At 37.1% G+C, this 20,746-nt stretch overlaps 1 protein-coding gene across 6 annotated transcripts in view; it reads left to right on the forward strand.

Moving 5' to 3' along the window:
- Positions 1-20,746, forward strand: part of rgs3a (regulator of G protein signaling 3a) — a 162,728-nt gene that overhangs the window by 60,016 nt on the left and 81,966 nt on the right. For 5 of the 6 annotated variants that reach the window (XM_015044237.1, XM_015044238.1, XM_015044241.1 and 2 more), the window contains 3 exons: positions 1,680-1,757; positions 5,243-5,354; positions 10,156-10,199. In XM_015044237.1, the coding sequence (XP_014899723.1) occupies positions 1,680-1,757; positions 5,243-5,354; positions 10,156-10,199 (234 nt within the window). Of the gene's footprint in view, positions 1-1,679; positions 1,758-5,242; positions 5,355-10,155; positions 10,200-13,780; positions 13,939-20,746 lie in introns of those variants that run through there. The other variant, XM_015044243.1, reaches the window with a different exon arrangement.

Below are 20,746 nucleotides of genomic sequence, written 5' to 3' on the forward strand. Positions count from 1 at the left end.
TTAAGCCAACACCCTGTTTTCCACTTTGACATCCAGTCAGAATGCATTTTTAATCAGAGAGCAAATCTTTGAGATTTAAAAAAAAAAATTCTTCAAATTCTGAAGAGACATTTTAATAATGTTTGTGAACATTGTCTTCGAACAATATGACCAAACAATGTGAGTATCCCTCCACAAGGTTCTTAGTTTGCTTTCATTTTGGCCAAGTCCTCATGACAAAACTACTTATAAATTGATTAAAGATCAGGTGCTGCATTGCTTGCATACACCTTTCCAGCTCTGCCCATCCACTAATATGAGTGAGTTTAATTCCTTAAACCCCTTTTAACTTATTCAACTGTATACTCACAGTCATTGTTCAATTGGAAAAATCTTTTTTTTCCCAAGCTCATTTCCTGCTTGGCGTCCTGAAATGCTTTAGTAGTTCCACATAATGTCCCTTCCTCATTTTGTTATCTAGTTTTTTTTTTAAGTGTATCTGTCTATTCTGCACAACATGCAGCTGCGACTCCTTTACTTTAGAGTTGAGATGGTGTTTTCAGTCTTTCTTTACATGTACTAACGGTCTTTATGGACACCAGCACACATGATGACAAGTCTCTGAAAACTAACTCTTAAAAATCTACAAAATTCTGTGAGCTTTTCTGTGTTCACAACAGAAAGGTATAAATATAGCATGTGCAGGCTGTTCCGTGAATGAATTTGGCTCAGAGGAAATATATTTAAAGTTTGTGACTAAAATATATTTTTGGCCTTTTTAGTTAAACTACACTTTTTGAATCATGAGTCATGAGTTTGCTATTTTCATACGGCATTATGCAAGAGTTGATTTTAAACACACAATTTTAGCCTTAAGGCTACAGCAGTTGTATAAAGAGACTGCAGATCATTGTTAAATGTGGCCATACGGGGGTAATAAACGTACAGTTGCCAAATAAATAAGCATATGTTTTATGTTAGAGTTGGCTTTGGAGTTTTTTCAACTTTTCACTTGAATCACTGCAGATAAAAATGTACTACTGAACTTTAGAGCAGGAGTGAAAACTCCAAAGTCAAAAAGTAGGAAGCAGATGGGACTTTAGTGAAGTCGTGCTTTGTTACTAAATAATCAGTTCTGCATGTAAAGCACACCATGCTCTGAATATCGAAGACAAAATTTAGAAATATGGCCACAATGTCAGAAAACATTTGCTACTACAATAGTTTTTTTTCTGTCAAGAACCCCTTTGAAATTTATATCTTTGAAAATGTACACAGACATTGAAACAGGCCCTTTTCACACCCTGGACTTCAGAGGAAGTCCCCCTCCTCCCACGTTGTGGCACTTGTGCATTTTTCGTGTCAGTCTTTTGTCACCGCACATTTTGCTTCTGTGTCATGACTCACTTTGATTCTCAGTAGAGTAACTTTCAGTTGTGCTTTTGTTAGTTTAAAAAAGATCATACTGGCTCTTTGAGATTGACCAGATCAGTTGGATTAAGGAATCATAATGGACTTGGTATTGTAAATTTTTTTTATCAGTTACATGCAGTTGTACTTGTTTCTTAGCAAATCCCTTAGCATATGCTCATGAGTACAGCAGTGATGACGGTTTAATGCTTCGTGGGATTTGATAATTGCTTTGCATATTGCTAATGTACTAAAGAATTTTTGCTAATTTGATTTTCTCCTGCAACCAGCCTCTGGATCTGTGCAGCCGAACACTCATCATATCCGAAGAGATGATTCTACATGAAAGCAAGCACCACTCTTTAAAGGTAAGTCACATCGTTGCATTAAAAATGGATGCTGGAATGAGTGCACACATTTGTCTGGGTGAAATGTAAATATAAGAATAGTTATCGCAAACCTTTTTAGCGATGTAAAAATTTGTCATGTTTTGAAGTGGTTTACCTGGAAAGCTATTTAAACCTCAAAGTAGGATGCATCACTTGGCCGAGAACAGCATTCACTAATTTTGGTGCTTCCCTGTTGCATGCAAAAAATACATCAGGACGTAATACTATTTCTGACTTTGGCTGTCAAGGAAATTGTTTTACCACATGTTTCTCAATTGCTCATGTTTTGCTGGAAGTAACTTGATGCTTTGAAGCTGCTTATGTCATGCACAGAAAATTAAATTAAATGAGATTTTGTGGCACTTATTAAATATTTCTGCAATGGACAGAACCAAATAGGAGGAAAATGTGCAAACATTTTGTGTGTATTTCTTTTATTATTTTTTGTTTTGCATTGCATTAACCATGGTATACGCATTGTACAGAGAATAGAACAGAATCTTTTTATTTGACCAAAAGTTTTTCTCTATTCCACTGGTGCATATTAGAGTGGTTTTGCATGCATTTTTGCGTCCACAGAAAAATGTGGAGCATTTGCATAAGAGGTCGGTAGGCAGTAGAGAGATTCCTTAATACTTTTATTTTGTACGCTGAACTGTCACATGTTTCAGTCCAACAGATATCTACAGATATGATTCAGAAGAAATGATTTAGCAAATAAAAAACAAAACATTTTTAGAATAACCTGCATTATGCAGCACTTAATGCAGTTCATCTATATGAAAAATAGGATAATCATTTCTGCCCCATAAATGTAAAATACTGTTTATGCATCAATTGCTTGAATGTTATAAATATCATCCTGTGCTATCCTGCTTTTTCGTGTCATTGTGCAATAAAACTAATAAATTTTGGCCAGTGGAATGTGGGTAATCGGGCAGAAAAATCTGTGACCCATGTTCTGCTACAATTCTGTAGTCAAAGCTTTAATTGTGACCACAGTACCTACATAACATCTTTCTGCTTCCAAAACTCTAATGAAAAAAAAAAAATGCATGGTTGCCAACCACCCCTTTCACCATTTAAAATGTACAAGTGAAGTAAGGTCAGTGTAGGCTGGTCTGCAAAAGGTGTCTTTTTTTTTCTTAAAATAAATATTTTGGGTGCCAGATAGCTCAGAGTTAGAGGGGGCATACCGTATGCAGAGGCTACAGTCCTCAACACGGTCGACTCCGGTTCGATTCTTTGCCACGACCCTTTTACTGCTTGTCTTTGTGCCCTTCTTCCTGTCCAGCTGCTAATAAATAAAGGCCACAATAACTTAAAAAAAACAAAACAGAATCATTCACATTTTTGTAAAGTACATGTGATCTCTGGAATGCAGCGCAGTCGATTCTCGTTGGGGTTATAAAACAAATATTTTGCTGCCAATGTTTGTCATGAGGGAGTTTCTCTCCACTCTGCTTCTTTAAACAAGCTGTTTTGTGCTCTGTGTCTGTTGTTGCAGCTTTATGAGAGTTGAGTGAGTCTGTGTGTGTGTGGGGGACAACTGTTCACACAAATTGTTGGCTATGCAAGGTCTTTTTGTGTATGGCAGTGGAGTTTTTATTGAAGAGAATTGGCTAGTATTTCTCTATTTTTTATTATTGAGAGTATTTATGAAACAGAAGAATGCAATAATAAAACTACAATAATTATGCTGTCAATTACATATTTGATCCAAAACAATCTATAATAAAAAAGTAGTGACTTTTTAAACTTGTCATTGTTTGCTTGACAAGGACATTTATTTAAATGTGTTCTTCATTTTATTTAAATCAGAGTATTTGCTTTGCTAAAATTCACCATTATGCAGATGAGACTGTGCTTCACTCAAATGGCTCGACTTTGACGGCTCTGTGGAGAAGCTTGAAATTCCATTTAAAGTAGTTTTTTTTTTTCAAATTTAATACAATCAAATCCAAGATGTATTTAATGAACAACTTCTATGTCTCAGATAATGTTGTGACTTTTACCCAGGGGAGATACCAGGGACAAATTAAGGGATATTCTCCAGAGAATGGTATTTGGCTGGATGGTAGCAATACTTTGATGGCATATATTGAGGATTAAAAAAAAAAAATAAAATAAATAAATAAAAACCCTGAAGGTTAGTTTGGGTTTTTATTATTGATATAGAAAATGCATTGAATGGACTATATAATTAAAGTTTCTGCTGTTGGATTAACATTTACTTAGTTCCTACTTCTATTACATACCTATAACCAATCAGTTTCAAACCCATATATTTCAAGTTTCTTTTTCGTGACATTTAAGTATTTTAAAATGTAGCTAACATAGTATTAAACCAAAATACTTAGATATTTGTGGTAGCTTCTCGTAGATCACAAAACATTCTTTTCTGAACTTGGTAGGATTGTGTTTTCTTATTTTTCCCCTCTACGGACGTGACGTTACCCCCTCTCCATCCACTTCCTATGGAACTTGCATGATGAAACGACAACTGCTTTCTCACACCGAGTGGCAGAAAACCTTTGCCATTCGCTGTTGTTTGTGTACCAAGAGATGGAATCATTTTCAGTGTTTGGTAAAAACTGTCTCACGTACCTAAGAGTACAAACTTTTACCTGCCGATTTTATTTTGCACAGGCATTGTGTTCTTCATTTCCAATTTTCACTTTTGACTTCTCAAAGGACTTTTATTATTAATAAATGAATTGGAATCCAAAGGAAGCATTAAATGGAGACTCACAGAACCAAAGCCGGAACTTCTGAGATCATTTAGAGACTTTATATGTATTTTATTTGTGTATGTTACATCAAGTGCAATGCCAACGTGCTCATTTCACAGTGTGAAAACAGTTGGGTCGCTCTTGCATTATCTTCCACCCACTCAAATTTTTACACTTTCAAACTGAAGTGATCTCTCTGTCTTTCACACACACGCACACACGCGCACACACACAAACACACTTCACACATATAGGCAACAACTAAAATGCCCTGCCTGCTTTCTCAGGCCCTTAAGAGGAAGCAACAATTGCAAAAGCACTGAGTTGAAATTTTGAACATTTAAACTGACCACTTTCTACTTTATATATTTGCTTCACGTTGCATTGAACCACCCACTAATGAATTTTAGGCCTTTTCTTTAAGTGTCATGTTAACCAAATTGGTCAAAATGTTTTTGTTTCTGTTCATCTTGATGCTTCTTACAAACTTTACTCGAATAAATCTATCATTTGCTTCTGTGTTTGGACATAATGCAAGATCTGTCAGAAAGGCATCTACTTGGTCACAGGTTTGTAAGGTGTAAGCCACAGCTGCTACAAAATGATGCACAAGTATCATCACCTTTTCTTCTTCCACTCCCACTCACCAATCCCCTGGCTTCATTTACTTCCTTTGAATTTCCTGTTTCTCTCTTTGTGATCCTCTTTCCCTCCACCCCTGTTTTCTTGTAGGTCACAGTGTTCGTCTACAATGATCTGTTGCTCATAACGAGAGAAAATGAACCTGGAAGATGTAATGTCCTGCAGAGTCCCCTGTACCTCAGACACCTCCGTCTACAGGATGGTAAGTTTGCCTCAGTACCCTTTTAAGATTCAGAGATTTTGCAAAACTGAAATGCTCCATATCCCTCCCCCCAAGAGTCAAACCTTGTTTGACCTCCCACAATTCAACACTGAATAAGTAGAGAAACCAAAAACTGCACAAACAGAAATAAACATACGGTACTGTGGTTGTCGAGATATTTTCAGTTGAGTACTACTGAAGTATATTTGAATAAGTGCCAAATTTCCTGTTGCTTTGTCTTCTTATTTTGCTTCGACGTAAACAACTGGCTTCTCAGGCCTAATGCAGGGAACATCAAGCCCATCAGGGTCACACAGTAACCGAGCAAATCAAATAAATAAGGGCATGCTGTAAACAATCTGTGTTTTTGAGTAGTGTGCGGAAACGGAGGGCAGGGTCCAGAGGCATGAAAGGCCCAGAGCCAAGACAGAACGGGCACACTTGGACAGAGAAACCTGAAATCTGATCACTGCATTGTTCAGAAACCTGCTGCAGCCAACGTCAAGTTCAGATAATAAGTAGGCACAGCCGGATATTAATCATTACACAACAACTTTAGTGTTGTTTCAATTCTGTGATTCATAAATGTGAGTGGGGTTATACCGAGTGGAGAATCTTAGCTAATCAGTGTGGGGTGAAAGTGTAGAAAAGACACTTTCTGCAGAAGCAAACTGTGGCTTTGAAATCATTTACACGGAAACATCAGTGATGGTTGTGGTGAACAAAAGCAATTAGAGGGTACCAACGGAGAGCTTCACCTCAGTTTTTAAGAAAGAGATAACTTAACTGCATCTGCAAAAATGCAGATTTTGTCTGCTTTTTGCCTGTTTTTAATCTCACTTGAATGTTTCAGATAATCAAATAAACTTTATTATCAGCCATAAATACAATATAAAGATTAAATAACTGCTTTCAACTGGTGATTTATTTTATTGAGGGAAAAAAGCATCCAAAAGCTTCCAAAAACTACTTCTTTTTTTTATCAATTCACAGAATCTTTTCAGAAAGTCTTGGGAGTCAACATGTTTTTTGACGAGCAGTAATTTTGCTCTCGGAGCTGTCCCGTAGATGCAAGATTTTCTTCTGTCTTTTTTGATTGTTGAATCAAGTACACACACCTTAACACGGACACACTGTTGCATTTCCAACAGTTTTGTCTACATAACTCTGGCAAGTGAGACCTCCAGTGATTTAGATTACGATCTGGGCTCTTGTGTACCCTCCTAAATGAGTTGCCAATGTGATTCCTGGGAGGGTTTACACCTTTTCCATGGTTTCTCCATTTATTGGCCACCTGTGGTGGGGAAAAACTGAGCAACTCTTTCCAGACTAATAGACATCAGTCAATCTGTTTCTCATATGTTGTTGTATTTTCTTTTGCAATGAGGCCAAATATGTTGGTTTTTGAGATTGCTTAGGCTTCTTCCTGTTTTCAGAAAGGTTTTGTTTATGTTTTTGATTTAGCAGATGTGGTGGCATTCAGGTCTGTGGGTAAGATGGTGAAATTGAACCCAGCTTTCTAAAAAGGATGTGGTCAAGCTCTCTGTGAGGCCTTAAATTCATTATTTAGGAGTTAAATTTCAAGAGACATGAAGTTAAAGATAATCTTTTTTTTTTTACTTATAAAATGATTGCCTGTTCTGATGCAACTAATACTTAGAAACTTGTTGAGCGAGAATTGAGCATGTGTGCAATCAGGTCTGTAATTGAGTACTAATGATGATCATCAGAAACCTCAAAACACTGACTTGGTTCTCGGTTGCAGTATTAGCATGCTCAATGGACAATGGAGTACTTTTTATATTCATAATACAAAACCATAAATGCAGATGTGAGTTGCTTTGTCCTTTCTGGACACCGCTGATCTCCTCTGGGCCACTCCTGACCTCCCTGCAGCACCCTATCAATCAAAAGCCACCAGACTAAGGATTCAAAAGGGTCTGTGTGTCTGCTTTGTGAGGGGATACACACACAGTTACAGATATTCACCTCCACCCTGCAGCCTGTCATTGTTATTTCACTTCGGCAGCGTCACTCAGGAAGGAGGCGCCGGGGGATTGTGTTTGTTTCAGTGAGGGCGTGTTGGACTTGTCTGTGTATGTGCATGTAATGACACAGAACGAGTTCAATACAGGGGCTTTCCTGTGTTCCCATTACCCCAATACTAGCCTGAGGAGCGTGGGAAACAACAAAAGTAGTATAAAAGACAAAAGCAAAGAAGAACATGTAGTCCAAGCATTGTCTTTACAATCTAGCACAATATATTCCTCCTTTGGTCTTCAATCCTGTGCGAAAGGATGCAGCCAGTCATCATTTTATGAATGATCCAGTAGTCAGAAGCAGCCTTGTAAAAAAAGAAAATAGAAAAATTATTATCTGCAGCTTAGTAAAAAAAAGTAAGCAGAAAAAGAGACAGACATCCAAAACTCTTGCTAATCAGGATAAGTTAAATAGACTGCTCAGTACTATACACAGTTAACAAGCTTCAGAAACTTACTGTGGTAAAATGTTTGTCTGCTTTATGTTTTTTAAAGCTATTAAAACATTATGATCCTTGGTAGTGATCCAATAAAATACCACTGCCATAAAATGTTTTCAAATATTAAACAATTATTTTTGTAACTTTAAAACAAAGGGGTAAAAATGTTACATAAAACCATTATTGATTGTATGCAGGTTTAAAGTCAATATTTACTCATTTAGTGCTTTTATTTTGGTGAGACTGCTGGTTTTTAGGAATCAGATAGTTATCCAACAGCGACCTCTGCTGTTGGGTATAATCAATTAGAAATGGGAACTTGGCTTTACATCAGTTGTTACTGTTACTTGCAGAAAATGTCAGTGTTGAATTGATACTCTGTATATCTTGTACTTGTGTTACGTCCTTTTATCTTGTAACAAAATTCAGGACATTCAGAAAGTTCATAAATGCGTATTTGTCCTAAATAATGAATATAAAACATTAATTGGCGATATTTTGAACTTATGAATGAACGAAATGCTCCTTTAAATTAGCTTCAAGTAATATGTAACGACAATAGCAATAAAAATTAACTAACTTCAGTTGAATAATATCAAATTGTCCAAAGTAATTGATTAACTGCTACTCATTTTTTTTGAAGGTTTATTGGCTGTAGTGACCTTTATTTGAGAGAGTCAGACAGGAAAGTGGGTAATGAGAGACGGGGAAGACATGCAGTGGGGGTTTTCTGGCCAGGATTCGTACCTGTGACGGCCGCGTCGAGGACTAAGACCTCCATACATGGGTTGTGCTTTTGGCCCTGTGCCGCCACAGCACCCCATAACTGCTATCAATTCAGGAGGCCACATTTTCCCCTTAAAAACCTCCACAAATTCATAGTAATTCATAGCATTCATAGTAACGACAACCTCTTTTTATTCCAGAGGTTTCAGCACATTAAAGAAAAATTATCTTGGGTGCTCAAAAGTATTGGCATCTTTAGCCATATTTTTACAAAAACAGACTAAGGCTTCCACGCTGTTATTATCATTTGAACAAAGATAAAAGCCAAAATGGAAAACCCTGTGCAAAAAAGATAAGTACGCCCCGTGCAAACAGAGGTTTGTGCAAAGCACTGTTTAAGTTCAGTCACAGCCATCCTACTATTTTGAAATCAAATACATTTTTGAAATCAATTGTTTTGAAGCGTTTCTCCCAGCTATTGTGTTGTATACAGTATTTGCTGCTGTTCCATGACTCAGTTTGGGCTAAGCTTCAGCTGTCAGAAAAATGAGCTCACGTTTAACTCTAGGTTTTAGCTTCAGCTTTAGCTGTTGGGTTTTTCCAGATTTTTCCTTTTCAATTTTAGGTTTTCTTTTTTGTTCAATAAATAATCACAGTGACATTTGTTTTATGATTTTGTACATTTGAAGCCGATTTAAAAATAAAACAATTCTGGAAGCTGGCAAAGACCAGATGAGTTTTACTTTGTCGACATACTTCAAACACTACAATTGAAAGAGCGTATCCTTTCTTCTTTATTTTTACAGTGACTGGATGTGAAAGTGAATGTTGCATTGTCAGCTTCTGGAATAGAAAGCTACAAAAATGTTTGTCCTAATGCGGCGGTTTTAATAGCCTGAGCTACAGAATAGAGCAGGGAAAAACCAAATAAGCTGTCTGAGTAACTATAATGATCTTTGGATGCACTTTTAAAGAACATTAAAAATTAAACCAAGGCAGATCAAAGTAAGCCTCTGCTCATTTAGTTAGCATTTATATTCTGTTTTATTTTTGTATTCTTTATATCTATTAAAGTATGAATTTGAATAGTTTGGATTCATGTATGTCTTTAGGGACAGTGAAAAAATAGAACAGATTAGGCAGGTATTGAAAAAAAATTACCATGAAGTGTGAATAAAATATTCCACTCGTTTTTTATGTTTTTGTATTTGTTTCTGTGTTTAACGTGGTGTAAATTATGGATGAGTGCTCTTATATGGGCACAGAGGTAAACATCACCACTGCATATTGCGAGTGTAGGTCTAAGTGTGCATGGTCACTCGATTAAAACCATTTATCTTGCCTCCAGAGCCACAGGCGTGTCTCCCACAGTGCTTCTTCTGTGAGTTATGGAAGGATGTCTATATGGCTGACCCCACAGTAAAAGCTTTCCATCAATAAAACTATTTTGTCAGAATTGGAAATCAACAGTGCTGCTTTATGGACAAGACGGAGGAAAGTGTGTGAAAAGGGAACCAGAGGAAAGGTGGCTGTTAAGGAAATGCGTTCCTTAACAAAAATGTAACATAACCTTATGAATCCTCTGTTGTTTTACAGATTATACTGATGGGATGAGATTCTACCTGATTCACATGACCGAGGTAAGAGAAGGTTTCTATGCGTTTTCTGAAGCAAAAGAAGAAGAAGAGAAAAATGTGGGATTTAATGTTAACAGCCTGTTTTGCCTGTGAGCCAGAGGGGCAATAGACTGTGGTCAAAATCACATTACAGGGAAGACTTTGAGGATTAGCAGAAAGCACTAATGAAAATGTCTTCTCTGTCTTTCAGAGAGCTTCTTCTTACAAACATGCAACAAAGATTTTTCCACATTTATTCCACAACTGCACTGGTGAAATAAACCTATACGTTCAGGTGGCTCTTTTACAATCAAGCAAATAAGATTTGAAGAAGCAAAAATCCAGAAATGTAGCACATTTCAACATATATGCAAATGTGATTAATCTGTTTGTTTACACTGGGATTTGTTGAGCTGCTCAGATGATTCAAGTTATTATGAAGATGATCAGATTTTCTTCCATCTGCTGTTAGAGCTCTCATGCTGGCCCTCTGAGATGAAAGAGAAAGGAGAAAATGACTCTTGAGTGGTTGAGATTTTTTCAGATTTAATGCCATATAAAAACTGCAGGTTTGCGTTAAAGTCCTGAACTGATGGACGTTTTGTTAGAGCTGCCTTATATCTTGCTCAAGGATCTGGATTTCTTCCATTTTCAAAGTAGTTGTGTGCAATCATCGTCTCACTTTGTCGTGTTGTGAGAAAATGTGCAAAAGGTGTATGAAAATATGGACATAAAAATTAACGAAACTTTGAAATTATGTCTGTCCATCCATCCAGACACTCTTTATCCCAATACACATTTTATCATTTGAAATGTGCTGTACAACCTCATTAGGAGCTTATGAATCTTTTAAAGGAGCCTTTTCCCCCTCCCTGAACTTCCAGACAGAATGAGCACGGTCTACTGTTGGTCCCTTAGGCGGAAAAATGAAGAAGGAAAAGTTTCCAATATTATGCAGGCTATCCAATTAGGTGACATATATAAATAGAAATGGAAGTGAGAAACTCTTTGAGTATGAGTAAGTCTCTAAGAGTGGTTGCTTCAGCTCTTGTATTGAGGAGCGAAAACGGTTTCAGAATCACATTCTACTCTTGTACTGCTTCTGTTTTGTAGATTTTGTCTTTGGCTTGCACTTTGGAGTCGTTTGTTCCTTTAAATATGCTGTCGAAACTGCAATAAAAAGTCAAACCTATATTTTTAGATCATAGTAACGGCAATGTGACAGAGTTCGACACTGTAAGCTTGACAAGACCTCTTGATGTGTTCCTGCAAAACAGTGAGCTGAGAAAACCTCACCAGCACTCCTCCAATCCCCCATCATGGCAAACTAATGCAGCCGTTCCGCATGACAGATGTCAGACAGAAAGACAGACAGAGATGTGGCAGCAACTTCCTTTGTCCTATTTTAGGTTTATTCGTTCTGCGTTTCTGGGAGATGCCACCACACAGACACACACACACACATAAAATCCGAAGTCATCTGTTATAGTTGATACAGCCGTCAGCGATTTATTTCATACCTCAGGGAGAAAACAGTAGCTGCAGTAAATAGCACGCAACTCATACTGCTGCTCATATTGCTCACAGCCACTGTTGGAAGTACTGCGGGAATGATTTAGTGTATCATTACTATTTAACATTTACCATTTAAACTATTTATACCATGTTGTTTAAGGAAGGAATTTGTCAAATAATCTATAAAGGCACTCTTTCATCTCTTTTATTATTCAGGTAGTGTGGTGTGCAGTGCCTTTTAAAAGCATTTGTACCTCTTGAGCTTTTTCACAGTTTATCATGGTGCAATCAATTACAAATGGCTCAACTCCTGTTTTCTTCTTCTGTGAATTCTGAAGGCATCTGGTTGTAATTAGCTTTATTTAGACATATCAACATAAAGAAGACTGGATCCAAATGCACATTGCATTCCTAAGAATTTTTTTGTTGTAAGAAGTTTTGAAAATAATACATCCTTTTCTTTCCACTTCAAAATTACGCACTACTTTGTGGTGCTCTGTTGGATAAAATCCTGTGGTTTGGGAATGTAACACGACAAAAATGTTCAAGGGATATAAAAGCTTGCTCACATTTGCCCCCCCTTTTTTTTTTTTTTGTTAAATTTATTTGTGCGTTTGAAGAAATGCACACGTAAATTGCAGAATTGGAGAGGCAAAAATGAAAGACTGTACTGTTGAGCACTTCTGATCACAGACGAAGGTAAACACACAAAGCAACCCTCAACGCCATCTTTGCTGCATCTGACAGCATGTGGGTGTTTGTGTTTACTCAAATGAGAAATGTGCGTAAAGTGACGGTCTCTAATTACATTGCTCTTTGTGGCTCGTCTGTGCAAAGATCACAGCTGTGTGCACTCTACCAAAAGCAGCAAATAAGAAAGATGTATGTGACACACACTTCTTATTGCTTGATTTTTTTCCTTAAACACTGCAAGTAAGACTCTTCTGTTCTGTTAGTAGAAGTCTCGTTGCTAATTCTGTTGCTGCTATAGCAGAAATGAAAAACGGGCACGGTGAAAACTGGGTCCGCCTACCGTCTTCACTTAAAATACCTGATAATGTATTTGTTCAAATGTAGCATATTTAGTTTTCAAAATCTTTGAAAAAATTACAAAAATGCAAAAAAAAAAAAAATCATTAAAATATGAAATCAATAACTAAATTACAAAGTAGATATCTATATTAGCTGGTAATATAGCTAATGCAGATTTTTATTAGTATTAACTGAATCACTATATGGCAAGAATTCACTCTCTGATTAAACATCGAGTGGGTGCAATATTTTTTTCTGTGTTGCTCAGGGATGCCAATAATACAGAGAAAGATCTTGGACTTTATGTGGTTTGGATCAGAGTCTGAATCTTTAAATCCAAGTTATTCCTACACAAATGAACATACTGCTGCTGTATACTGCCTGGTATGCTGAAAACAGAGAAAAGTAAAAACAGAAAGTGAGAAAACTTGCACATCATATTCATAAATGGATGAATTTAACGTCTAATTCAGATAATTTTTATTTCATAGTTCTGGAGTTGTTTATATTCTACACACCTGAATTTTCTGTACTACATTTTTTTTTTACATCTGTTGAGTCTACTGAATCCAATTCAAATAGCTGCATCAGTCAAAAATATCAAAGATGTTTAAAACTCAAAATTCCCCGTTCTTCACATATTGATAGAAACATGACTGCACACTGATTATTTTAATACTTTTTCTTTAACCACACCTGCGTTCTTCAAAAAGGTATAAACAGCTCCAGTCCTCTCCTCATAAGCTCTCTTTCTCTGACTGCATCTGAGTCGACTCTCCTTTCCTTTGTCTACTCCTGTCCTTCTCCTACATAGCTGGAGGTCATCCTATTTTAGCACTTGCTCAGAACGGCACTGATCTAACCCAGATTTACGTGAAAGAAGAACTCTTTGTGTGTGTGTGTGTGTGTGTGTGTCTGTGTGTGAGTGTATTTGAGGGGCGGGAGGTGCAATTACGTGTCTGGAAAGTCCAGTGTCTGTTAGGTGTCTCTAAGTGTGTCAGTGACGCATGGAGAGTGGAAGAAAGGGAGACTCGTGAAGGTAAACGGAAAAGCATATAGGGAAAGAAGACAGCGTAGGAGATTATTGACTAGTGAAGTCCATCTGGGTCATCGCAGAGTGATCATGGGAAACTTGGCTGACCGAGTTGGGCCTAAGAGACGGTTCGTCAGGGAAGCAAGCTCTCTGCAGCGGCACCTGCTCTCTGACAGTGGAGATGTAAGTCACAGAATACAGTTAAAATGGTGTAAAGGCACCGAATTTCCTGTTCTACCTGTGTACCGTAAATGTATGAACCAAATTTAGCTGAGAGAGAAAAAAAAAATTAATTTGTGTTAACCTAGATTTATAAGTAACCTTAAGGTGAAATTGTGAAAATAAATTATTTTGGTTGTATAAGATGAGATTTTGGGTTTTCCTAAGATGCCGCTCTATGCGTTTTAATAATTTAATGGCCTTTACATTTGAGTGGTAAAGGTCTTTCTGAAATTCACTGGGCGTCTTTTAGTGGATGACAATATATTTTTTTCTCGAGAATTCCAATAATTGTGCCATCTGTCATTTTCTGCAATTTCTGAGAAATCTCCATTAGTATCCAGCTGCTCTAATCCATCCCTCACTAACGACAAGAAAATTATGAATAATCTTCACTTACTAAAGGCCATCAGTACCATTAAACCAATTTGCTCAGCCCACATCAAGTCGACTTCCATTTACACTGCACACCAAATTTTCTTTGTCTCATGAACCTGTCATGTAACTCATATTCAGTAAGATGTTATTGGCTTAGAAATATTAATCATCCTCTGTCCACTTGTTGCGATGTTCAGATGTGATGACTGAGTGGAGATTAGATAAGCAGCTGCTGTGCCGAAATAGGTGAAATCACAGTGTGATGGCTTGCACATAGTCTGTAAAACTCCAAGGATGTTGTAATACACACTATAATATCCCAGTTACTTGTTCTGCTTTGCTCTCACCTCTGAGCCAAAGTCAACTTTATTCGTAACCACATTTTATATTTTTTATTGCATCTTGAAGAATATTTCTAAAGGGTTTTTTACTTGTTTGAATTGAATTGAAATTGTGCAATCAGAGGCCCGGTTATGTTAGAAGTCATGCTGGCTGTTACTTCTGGTATTTCCAGAAGTAAATATACTTTTGGTGCTTGTTTTCCAATATTTACATTTCAATAATCTTTTTTCTTCCTTTTGCAGCTCTGCTTTTGTTTGAATCTTTCTTCATTTTTAGCTGAATCATTGGCTCCATGACATACAAGCTGCCACATGTAGTGACAAGGCTTGTTGTGAATGATGGCCTCCCAGAGGCTTTTGTCAGCAAAATATCTACTTTATAATAGCCATTTATTACAGGACCAGGGCAGGCACGGCCCGTTACGGCTTTAATTGAACCAAGATGCACCATCTTCCCCTCGGACTTAGCCACAACTTAAAGGACTTTACAGTCAGTATGTCAGCATGCTGTGGCAGCAGCGTGTAGCCGTATATCTAAATCTAATCACTTGGAAGCCTTCATCTTAGTAAAATTATTACTTTAAGATCTATGACGGGCTCAAAGTGTCGTCATAAACTGCTTTGAGTGGTTTATGTCCCTATTCCAGTAGGATAAGGACAAGTTCAGTATGTAAAGTATTTTTACACCTAAGTGGAGAGAAAAAAAAATCAAAAAGTAACTGCAGAATTATTAATGTATTTGCCATTTATATGGAATGGCAGTATGTGTGCTGCAAATGTGAAAAGAGCATTTAGTTTGGTGTCTGTGTACTAAATCAAACACACACAGACTGATGTTTTTCAGCCATTATTAATGTTAATTATCTTGATTTTCCACTTACAGCTAATGAAAACACAACATTTACGAATTAAAATATTACATCCAACCTTTGGTACCTGCTTAAGCTCTGATATTTTCAAAGGCACTTTTAATCTGACACACAAGTCTCATCAGAGTATTTTCATTTATTGAGTACGATAGCACCAGGAGATTTTACCACTTAATGTTGTTCAGCCAGAAGGTTAATCTTTATCTTTTTGATCTTTATATCTGTGCATGTAGAGCCGACCAGATTTAATTTTGTGGAAGGGCATAATACTTAATAAAATGAAAACTATCAATGCAGTTTCTTAATGAAGAATCTGATGAAACAAAGTGTGCCTGAGAAAACTGAGAGGAAAAAAAAGTAGAAACATCACTTAACTTGTCATGTGCTTGTCATTCTCCCTGGTGGCCATAGGAAGGGCGATATGCCAAGAACTCTAGTTTACATGCTCCATTCATGTCAGTTTTGGATCTCACACCAGGCAAACAAGCTAGAAATAGACCAAAGAGTGTGGGAAAGCCACTGAGTCTGGAGGAAATTGCTTTCTGTGTGCAATATTAAAGTAATGCTTGCTTGCCTGTGAAAGTTTTTGGCCAATAATTGCTTAATTTCAACATGATATTAAATTGGATCCTGGTAATTAGATTTTTTAATGGGCTTCAAGATGGACTGTCATAACACATGAGTCATGACTTACATTTAATATGCATTTCCTATATATAATGCAATAGGAAAGATAAAATAAATTGTGGTAGCATTCACATGTATACCTTGAGTCAATATTTTGTGGACCAGTATACTTCACAATCAATGCTGCAAGTCTTTTGGGGAACTTGGGGCCTTTATCAACTTTGCATGTATGCAAGCTGAAATGTTTTGGCAATTGTTAGCTCAACATGATTCAGATTGGATAGTGTTTGTAAGATCAATTTTTGCATCTTTCCGTTTAGGTCAGGGCTTCGACTGGAATATGCTTTGATTGAAATCCTACTATTGAGACTCTCTGCGTGTATTTGGGGTTATTCTCCTGCTGGAAGGAAAACCTCTGCCCCAGACTCATTATCTGCTTGCCTGTTCTTCCTGAAGAAAATGATCCCCACAGCATGATTAGTCAGTAATATTGTTTTGCAACAAACTCAAAAAGTTAACTTTTGGTCATGTTTGGTCAAAACCTGATTTTATGTGTAAAAAGTTTATCCTTCTTTTATGTGCCAATTATGCTCTATTTCATAAAATCTTAGGGTTTGAATACTTTGGCAAGGCACTGTATCCCATCTTGCAAAATCTACAGATTGGTAAAGTCAATGTGGATAATTACGTGTGAATTATAAACATCAAAGAAAATTGGCACTTAATAGGCAATTTAGTCTGGAACAGTTATCTGAATCATCATGTCGGTGGACTGTGGCTGTAAAGGGAGTGGCAATTTAAAAAAAAATAATGGAGGGAAACAATGTGGAGGACAGGAAGGTCTAAGCAGTTCCACTGACATTAGTAGGAATATTATGTTGCGAGATTTAGCCGGCTGCTTCAGCATCATTAGCTCTTGTCACTTGTGTGGCAGCCATAAAACCCATTAAATGCAGCAGTCACAAAGTCATCATTTAGGAGGAAAAACGTATCATAGCGAGAGGAGTAGAGAGTTGGACAGAAGAGTTTAGACGTGCAAATCTTAGAACAATTTTTGTAATAGTAGTCCGTCATAAACGTATGAGTCATGATCCCATGCTTGGCACCAATTAAAATACTATGACTAACAGAATATGACGCTGTTTGTTGTGACGGTGGGTGTGAACTTTCATTATAATTTCTGATAAATATGGTTCTGATGGAGCTCTTTGTAAAAAATGTAGCAATTTTACATTCTGTGTTTTCTAGAACCCATTTGGGGGCCTTGTTTTCCTGGCATTAACACACAAATAAAAAACCTAAAATCCCCTACTGCGCTTTTACCCATCATTAACTGCTTGGATTGTGTGCACACTCAAGTCCATTTTATTACCATAATAGAGGCTGTGGTTACCTTATTAAACATGCTCTTACTAATTATAGTACTGTAATCATCTGTGGTGGTCAGATTCATTTGAGAGGACTTCTTCTGGAATAAAAAATAAATAAATAAAAAATTAGCCGTCTGCTTTTATTTATTTATTTTTTCTTGAGCACACAACTGAATAATAAGCGGCTTATCTGAATGCCAAAGATTTGTTTCAAATCACACAATGCAGTGAGTAACAGGCTTAGGCAGAGCAGTAGGTGGAAAAACAACAGTGAGTTTTAGGGACCTAATGATGTTTAAAAAAATAAAAATAAAAAATCCCTTGATATTTTCATTTTTGCCAAATTAATGGTTTAGTTTTGGGAATTTGTACTTTTATTGAATAAGATTAATTGTTCTCTAGTATGTGTATGCAGAAATAATTAGGCATTGAGCCTGGAACAAGAAGGCCAGAGATTCCTCTTTCGGGTTCTGGCACAAGAACGCTGTCAGTTTTCTTATCTCAGTGCAATGCAAAACATTTGGCATGTTTCCAGAACTGTCGAACTCTGCTTGAATCTCCGATAGCAAACATATGATGGCTGCCACTTCGCAGCGCAACATCTCAGCTGGCTCATTATCACCAGGCGTTGTGAGGCAAAGAAAGATCCCACTGAAGCCATGCAAACGTGTACCTAGGCAGTTTAGGTGAGCCGTGTTGACAGCGAACACGCTGAAAACTCATCTGCCAGATGGCTCAGGGGGAGGGCTTCAACCAAGGAGCACTTTAATCAATCTGATTACGGGGAAATGCTGTCTGTATTTTTAGCTACTCCATGGCAGACCAGTGGCCATTCATTGAATTTGGTTTCATTAGGTCTTATGTGCATCTCGTGGAGGGGTGGATTTATAAACGGGGGGTGAACTAATGTAGGAGGCAGAATAGGGGGCGGACGAGCTATTTTAGCTAATGTGCCTTTTTAGGCGATCCTTTTCTGAAACAGACACTCACTCTATTGTTGAATTAAGGAGGGATTCATTTGCGACCTGACCCAGCCAGTAAAAGTTACAAATTACAGAGCGTCCAAAAAAAGGGATACCCAGGGAGAGTAACTGCGTCTTGTTTTAATGCCAAGAAGCTATAATAGATCTGAAAATAACTTATAAGTTTGGAATCAAAATGTCATAAATTTCCAAAGGTTTTTCAAACACCAAAACTTTGTGTTTGATTTTTTTTTTCTTTTTGCTATTTGAGTGAAACATCAATGGATATTAGTTGTATCTTCAAATATTCATATTTATGGTTTTCTACTGAGCTCTACAGTATTTTGTTGTTTGTCTAAATTAAGTAAGACATTCCATTACAACGCATTGCACAATAAGGGTGACTTGGGTCACTTAAGCAAATCCTTCTTTATATCAGCGTGATTTCTAGTTAAATTATGGAAGCATTTCCTTTTTTTGGCAGATGAGAAAGGAGATGAGAGGTGCAAGCCTTCCTGTGTCTCTGGGACTGTTGTTAGACTGTGAATCACTGTCCAAGTTTGTTGTCTTCTTATTTTTATCTTTTGAATCATTTACTAAACACAGAGCCAGATTATACTGCAGAATTCAATCTGGTGGTGTGCAGGCAATGTAATTTTGGTTGGTGTGTTTGTCTGTGCCTTTCCAAGTGCTGCTCTGTTTTTAGCATTTCTGATCTGTTAGCATCATATGAATTTTCTTTACTTCACAACAGTGGGGTTTTATATAACAAGCCAAACCTTTTGAGACAAATTAATGCTAGTAACTTTAAGGGATGTAGCCGTTTTGTGTCATTGGTTGTTCATATATATTTTTAAACGAGAATAAAAGGTTTTTTAATCATCATTCATGTAGATGAAAAAGAAAGAGCTGCCTCAGGTTTGTGGTTCTACATTCTAATGTCCTTAAAATGTCTTGCTCTTCGGGAAGCAGTAAGTACAGGATTATTTCCAGCATGATGGCCGTGCTTTTTTTCACTCCACCCCACGGCTTTTTGAGGAGCTTTTTGCAAACCGCTTATGACCTTTCACAACATGTAGTGTGCAACTCTGTGTATGGGAACACACAAACAATCTTAGATGGAAATGTAAGATTTTCATCCAGAGCAACATGGAACTGGTTTACTTGTTTGTGTGTGTTTGACTATCACAGGCTTTGTCGTACCCTTACAGACTCCAATTCGGTCTAAATGATGGATATCAAAGAACATCCAGATTGATTTCAGCCTGGTCTGAAAAAGCACGTATTTTATCATGTTGCGCTGCAATTGAACAGTCAGGTTCGATACAATAAATGCTTTTGCTACTGTATCTGAGCTGATTCTCTTTTTAAGTTTTGTCTATTTATTTCTCTTTCTATGCCTTTGTCCTCTTTTCATCTATATGCTCCACTTTAGATCAATACACTCCCAGCCTTCTTCAAGGTTTAATTCCCCTTTTCCTTACATCAGCAACAATGACACAGGTTTAATTGCAGAGCCCCCCCAAACACGTTCACTCTGTTTGTAAAAGTGCTACAAACGGAGTCAGACGTGAAAAGACCTCATTGCCTGAAAAACAGGCAAATGTACTCCCCAAATGACTCACCACTGACCAGGGCATCAAGCGTCGAAACAGGCCTAGAGGACTTCAGTCAATCTCTGAAGACTTGAACAAAATGGGTAAAGTTCTATTCATAGCCCGACTCGTGCCCAAAAATGTCAGGACGAATGTTTCTCCCTGGAACTGCCTGAAACGGAGCAACAGAGGTGGATGGGAATTGTTATGTAGGACAGTGGAGACAAAATGGAAAAAAATAAAATAAAATTTGATGAATTTGTTTCATTTTCATTACACAAACCAAACATAAGAGAGTAAAGGTGAGCATGGTCTCTAATGCTGTGGCTCAATAATTTATCAGGAAGCATTGATTAAACATCAAAGAAGCAAATAAACAATCTTTTGGAAGGAGACAGCTTGTTTGTATACTATAGCTAAAAACGTTCAAAATGGGGCCGGGAGATCTGAAAAATTCTAACACAATTAATTGCTTTTCTGTGTTGATTTAGTCCCAAGCTGTAACTTTGTGTTATATTCCTGATACAACCATAAACCTGATGCACAAGCGGCATCCTCAGACAATATACAAAATCTATTTCTAGGCCTCTTGAGAGTTACATTTTGTTCCAAAATGACTACTATGTGTAA

Source organism: Poecilia latipinna, unplaced genomic scaffold, assembly GCF_001443285.1.
Source record: "Poecilia latipinna isolate Pla-1442-1.1 unplaced genomic scaffold, P_latipinna-1.0 Scaffold665, whole genome shotgun sequence".
In the NCBI taxonomy this organism is placed as follows: domain Eukaryota; kingdom Metazoa; phylum Chordata; class Actinopteri; order Cyprinodontiformes; family Poeciliidae; genus Poecilia; species Poecilia latipinna.